We start from the raw sequence: 6,243 nt of genomic DNA on the forward strand, positions 1-6,243 counted from the left end.
GCGAAGTCTGAATTCGCGAAAACATCTGTACGCGAAAAATATGGCGTATACAGCATTTAAAACATTCTCGACGTTGCTCGTGTTGTAGAAGCGTGGCAGCGAAGAAAAGAGTGGCAGTCCTGCGAAACGCTCGAGGAAGCTGGCTAGCAGATCTCCCGTAGTCGCTCTGCTAGACGTGACGGAGAGCGACGAGGAAACCTTCTACTACACTCTGCCGCAGAGCCGACCGCAGCTGATGCGGCTGCAGCACACAGACCTACCTGTCACGTTCAGTAATGTATCTGATGTTTATGTTTTCTACCACCAGGTGTCAGTAGTAGTACCACCACGGCCATAATGTAATGCAACGCAGAATGAATATTGTCAACTTTATCTACAATCATCTGCTTATCTATTCACCATAACCATCACCAGATGCGTGTTCAACAGCGCGAACGCTCGCGTGCGCTTGCTTTCTAAATGACACCGCGCGGTCGAGCGCGCGCGAGTTGTTTTCAAGATGGCGACAGGCAATATGGTGAATGCGAATCTAACACTTCTGACTTCAATTTCACTCTGTTTCAACTTCATTTCATTTTTCAATCATTCATTCACTTCTAAATTCAATTCATATCAATTTCGTCTGCTAATTCGTTTAACAGTATTTGTTCGAAGACATTAAAATCTCGCGATTAAATCTGCTGAAGAAGCCGCCATCTTGGATAAAGCGAGCGCTCGGTGCATAGCTCGGTGTCGTTCAAGTGGCGCTGCGTTCGTGCTGCGAGCGTTCGCGCTGTTGAACACGGATCAGAAAATGCTACACTACCCCTCCCCCCAAGCACGCCATGTGCCACACAAGCACGTATGTCACTCGCCAACCTCCGCTCCTCTGTTATGGTCACCTCAGCGCAGCTACAAGGTGAGGGCAAAGATCAAGCAGGCAGTGAGTACGTACGTGAGTATTCGCTTAGCTTTGTTATGTTTGATTTTGAGTTACATATACACTTCTAGTGCATACCTATGAAGCACCTATGCAGGAAATGTTTATTTTCATTAAAGAGGGGAGATGTTATGATATATGACCGCCAGATGTCGCGTCGAGAACAACGTGTGTGTCGCGTGGTATGCACGCATGGTGTGGGAGCATTCCGGTTATTCAAAAATGATATCTGCGTTGACTATGCACATGTTTGAGCATCAAACATAACAGGCTTACCCTAAGTCTAAGTCCAAGTCTAGGGTATAGTGTCCCTTCAGTCTATGGTTGGACTGCATATACAGTCTATAGTATATATATATATATATATATATATATATATATATATATATACCCTATTAATGGGTACATTATGACAAGTGGATCGTCTGAACAGTGGGTCATTAATGATTATATTTGTTGGTGGTGTGTGGTAGCAGGAGCACATCAAATATGTGATTCTGGTGGTAATAAGTACTTTCCGAATTGCATACATTTCATGGTAAAATAGTTATGTTTTATTTTATTTATTTTTTAATATTCAGAACCCAACTAAGCCTTTAGAGTTTTTTTACAGAGCAAAATGATTTGCAAACTTTTAACATTTGTACTCGTGGTTATTAAATCGCGCCAATTCACCAAGGCATCATACCGATAATCTACACATTTCTATATAAACTGAATAGTGTTACTACATATACTAGATTTTAAATTGCAATGAAACGTCTGCCAACACGTGCAACAATTAGAACATAGATCTACCAAGTATTAATAATATCTTCTGGGTTATCGCATCTCCGATACTACATGGGTTTCCTCAGTTAACACGCTTAGTGTCGCCTACGTTGCCTTGGTCTAACGTGTGCCCTGACAAATTCTATGAGACTCGGAGGCAGCCTGTTCTCGTATGCAACGCTGTGTCTGACGATAACGCGCGCGCAATGGCACTTCAGCGAATGATACTGCGCGCTCATTCTGCCATGTATCTCGTCGCTCGACTCCACGTTGCCGCGGAAACGCGTCGGGTAAATCCAGCGCCAGAGTTCGTACGGCGTCTGTCCCTGTGCGTCTACCACGTCGACGTGTGCACCGTGGTTGAACAGCAGCGCGTGCACTATCTGCACGCACCCCTCCCTCCCTCGCTCGTAAACATCGCCTTTGCATGCAAGCATCACCCTACAGAAGCTGTGCAGCGGGGTGTCGCCCTTGCTGTCGCGCGTGTTAACCTGTAGAAGTACGCCGGCGGACTCGCACGTCTGTAGGAGAGCTGATGCCGCCTCTACTCCTCGCTCATTCATTCTGATGCTTCTAACCTCCGCCTGGCTGCCTATTATGGCGAGCGGCGTCCTCTTGTTACAATCGACGAGGTTCGGGTCAGCTCCGTGTTTCAAGAGAAGAGTAATCATCTGTGTGAACGAAAGAAACGAGGATCATTAACAACCCGATTTTAGGTTCATTCCTTAAAGAACAAGTTTCTTCGAGCATACTACTTTTATTACTGTTGCCGATTACTAACTATTACTATTATTCAATTATTAACTATTAACCGATTACTATTACTGATTACCTTTATTATCTAGACAAAAATACATTGGAACATCGCTAAAATTGTCTCCGTCGTTCACAACGTACGCCCACATTTTTCCCTCGGTCCCGAGTAGATTGCAGGAGTAGTGTAATGCGGTGAAACTATTTAACATATTTATTATTAACTCTTAACCGATTACTATTACTGATTACCTTTACCATCTATAAGAAAATACATTAGGACATTGCTAAAATTCGGTCTCAATCATTCGCAACGTACGCCCGTAGTTTTACCTCGGTATGAAGTTGATCACAGGAGTAGTGTAACGCGGTGAAACTCCCCCTTTCTTCCGTCTCGGCGACGTTGGGGTCGGCGCCGGCCTCCAGTAGCAGGCGCACGATGTCCAGCTGGCCAAGGTAAGCTGCGTGGTGCAGGGAGGTCTCTCCGTGCGAGTCCGCGGCGTTGGCGTTGGCGCCGTGTGATAGCAGCATCTGCACTGCCGCCTCCTCGCACTCCCTCATCACCTTCATCAGCGGCGTCTTCCCGCTCTGTGTCTCGGCGACGTTGGGATCTGCGCCGGCCTCCAGTAGCAGGAGCATGATGTGCAGCTGGCCATAGTGAGCCGCGTGGTGCAGGGAGGTCTCTCCGTACGAGTCCGCGGCGTTGGCGTCGGCGCCGTGTGAGAGCAGCATCTGCACCACCGCCTCCTTGCCCTTCCGCGCCGCCTCCATCAGCGGCGTCTTCCCGTTCTCCGTCTCGGCGACGTTGGGATCTGCACCGGCCTCCAGTAGCAGGAGCATGGTGTCCAGCTGGCCATAGTGAGCCGCGTGGCGCAGGGAGGTCTGTCCGCAACAGTTCGCGGCGTTGGCGTCGGCGCCGTGTGAGAGCAGCATCCGCACCACCGCCTCCGCGCCCTCCCACGCCGCCCACATCAGCGGCGTCACCCTGATATCCGTCGCGGCGACGTTGGGGTCTGCGCCGGCCTCCAGTAGCAGTCGCACGATGTCCAGCTGGCCAGAGCGAGCCGCGTGGTGCAGGGAGGTCTCTCCGTACGAGTTCGCGGCGTTGGCGTCGGCGCCGTGTGAGAGCAGCATCTGCACCACCGCCTCCTTGCCCTCCCACGCCGCCTCCATCAGCGGCGTCTTCCCGTTCTCCGTCTCGGTGACGTTGGGGTCGGCGCCGGCCTCCAGTAGCAGGCGCACGAGGTCCAGCTGGCCAGAGTAAGCCGCGCAGTACAGGGAGGTCTGTCCGTGCGAGTCCGCGGCGTTGGCGTCGGCGCCGTGTGAGAGCAGCATCTGCACCATCGCCTCGTCGTTCTTCCACGCCGCCCACACCAGCAACGTCTCCAGGCTATTCGTCTCGGTGACGTTGGGGTCGGCGCCGGCCTCCAGTAGCAGGCGCATGATGTCCAGCCGGCCATCGACAGCCGCGTAGAACAGGGAGGTCTGTCCGTGCGAGTTCGCGCCGTTGGCGTCGGCGCCGTGTGAGAGCAGCATCCGCACCACCGCCTCCGCGCCCTCCCACGCCGCCCACATCAGCGGCGTCACCCTGATATCCGTCTCGGCGACGTTGGGGTCGGCGCCGGCCTCCAGTAGCAGTCGCACGATGTCCAGCTGGCCAGAGCAAGCCGCGTGGTGCAGGGAGGGCTCTCCGTACGAGTTCGCGGCGTTGGCGTCGGCGCCGTGTGAGAGCAGCATCTGCGCCGCCGCCTCCGCGCCCTCCCTCACTGCCATCATCAGCGGCGTCACCCTGATATACGTCTCGGCGACGTTGGGGTCTGCGCCGGCCTCCAGTAGCAGGCGCATGATGTCCAGCTGGCCAAAGTAAGCCGCGCAGTACAGGGAGGTCTCTCCGTACGAGTTCGCGGCGTTGGCGTCGGCGCCGTGTGAGAGCAGCATCTGCGCCGCCGCCACCGCGCCCACCATCACCGCCTTCATCAGCGGTGTCATCCTGGTCTTCGTCTCGGTGACGTTGGGGTCGGCGCCGGCCTCCAGTAGCAGGCGCATGATGTCCAGCCGGCCATCGCCAGCCGAGTAGAACAGGGAGGTCTGTCCGTGCGAGTTCGCGGCGTTGGCGTCGGCGCCGTGTGAGAGCAGCATCTGCACCGCCGCCTCATCGCCCTCCCACGCCGCCCACATCAGCGGCGTCTCCCCGCTATTCGTCTTGCTGGCGTTGGGGTCGGCACCGGCCTCCAGTAGCAGGCGCACGATGTCCAGCTGGCCAGAGCAAGCCGGTGACAGGACCCGCGCGTTCCCGCCGGCCACGGCTGCGTGCAGCATCGTTCCGTCGCCACGGTAACGCGAGCGGAGGTCCGCTCCATTGTCTAGCAGCGTGGCTGCAACATCCACGCTGGCTGTTTCGCAGGCGAGCATGAGAGGCGTTCGCTCGCGCTCATCCTCCTCTTGCAGGGGCGCGTCATGCAGCAGCAGCTGTTTCACAATCTCCATCTTCTCTTCCGTCCTGTCCCACGAAAGTGCGCAGGCGACGTGGAGAGGCGTCTCCATGCGTACGTTCACGCACGATGTTTTCGCTCCACCTCGCAGAAGTTCTAACACTTTCTCAACGTCCCCACTTGAACAGGCAGCATGCAGGTCTGACATTCTTCTCTCAACTGTAGGCACGCACTGTGCGTCTTTATGTTGCGCGAGGGTCCAGTGCAGTTCACCTACCTAAAATGCGCACTGATGTTCACGAAGGCATGTAGAGTTGATTGCGATGTTAATATAGTGCATGATCGAAATCACATCAATAGTGTGAAATCGAAATCAGATTTGTTCTCCACGTATTCACATTTTCTGTAATGCAGTGTCCAACAGATCGCTGAAAAAGCTTATTTTCCTAATAGCACAAAAGCTAAAGTCCAAAGCCAGGGAGCAGATCGGAAAGGGGACAAATAAAGTGATTAAGCCTGGAGAATTGCCAAAGCATGGACACATCCACTTAAATATGCATGGGGACCACCGCTTCCCAATGCTCCACCAGCTTTGCCAAGTGCAACGTGCAACTCGGTAGCTAAACCTGCGCTGAAGCGTAAAGGTGGTAAGACAAAAATTAACCAGTGCAGTCCTGAACTGTTTTAAACGGAATAGTGGAATAGGAGAAAGTGTAGAAAACAACTTGGTTAAAGAACTAGCAAGAAGTGGTGTATCCATATGGAATCTAATTCTGAGATATTATTCATTTAGTGTAGGTGCTTAGATCTAACATTAAGTGAGACAGGACAGTACAGTAGATGGGTAAAGATAAATACTAAAATAGTAAAGCCACTAACGGTGTTTAGTTGGTGTAAGGACACCAGTTCCACGTGTCAGCTAGTTACCACCTAATACTTATTTTCATTTATGTATTCAGACGCTGAAGCCTGCATGGCTAGATAACAGTCTATGCTGCAAGTAAAACTTATACTTAAAAAATGCTTATTCTTCTTCTAGCCATTTCATTTACATTTTCATGTTATTAGCTATCGTAATTATAGTGACAGTTTATCGTTTGCTCCGTAACCATGCAGCAAACACTCACTATAGGAGTGTTTCACGTGACGTCATAGATCAGGTCACGTGTGTTTGTTATGTGTCATGGTTGGCAGAAGCGAAGCGTGTTGCTTATGATTGACATTTACAGATGAATGACCACATGTTCTGATAGAAAGCGCTGTTTATGTAGTGCACGTACACGTGCGTGCTGCGTGCGTGCGTGTGCTGTAACGTCTTTTGCACGTGTTGTTTGGTGACCAGATAGTCTGCGCGAGGCAGCGTCGCGC

At 52.0% G+C, this 6,243-nt stretch overlaps 1 protein-coding gene across 1 annotated transcript; it reads right to left on the reverse strand.

Moving 5' to 3' along the window:
* Positions 1-1,491: 1,491 nt before the first annotated feature.
* On the reverse strand, positions 1,492-4,432 carry LOC106819580 (putative ankyrin repeat protein RF_0381). The gene is made up of 3 exons (XM_014824192.1): positions 4,406-4,432; positions 2,777-3,727; positions 1,492-2,361 (listed from the first exon to the last, which is right to left on the reverse strand). The coding sequence occupies exons 1-3, from the start codon at positions 4,430-4,432 to the stop codon at positions 1,786-1,788; spliced, it is 1,554 nt and encodes a 517-aa protein (XP_014679678.1). The 3' UTR covers positions 1,492-1,785.
* Positions 4,433-6,243: the final 1,811 nt, after the last annotated feature.

Source organism: Priapulus caudatus, unplaced genomic scaffold, assembly GCF_000485595.1.
Source record: "Priapulus caudatus unplaced genomic scaffold, Priapulus_caudatus-5.0.1 Scaffold3743, whole genome shotgun sequence".
NCBI classification, from domain to species: Eukaryota; Metazoa; Priapulida; class Priapulimorpha; order Priapulimorphida; family Priapulidae; genus Priapulus; species Priapulus caudatus.

What these genes read in the sequence shown, in the direction of transcription:
- LOC106819580 (XM_014824192.1), bottom strand. Translation starts at nt 4,432, where the DNA reads ATGACACCGCTGATGAAGGCGGTGATG. An exon ending in CGCTGATGAAGGCGGTGATG is followed by an intron (nt 3,728 to 4,405) that starts GTGGGCGCGGTG and finishes TCGCACGGACAG; the next exon opens with ACCTCCCTGTACTGCGCGGC. An exon ending in GTGATCAACTTCATACCGAG is followed by an intron (nt 2,362 to 2,776) that starts GTAAAACTACGG and finishes TCGTTCACACAG; the next exon opens with ATGATTACTCTTCTCTTGAA.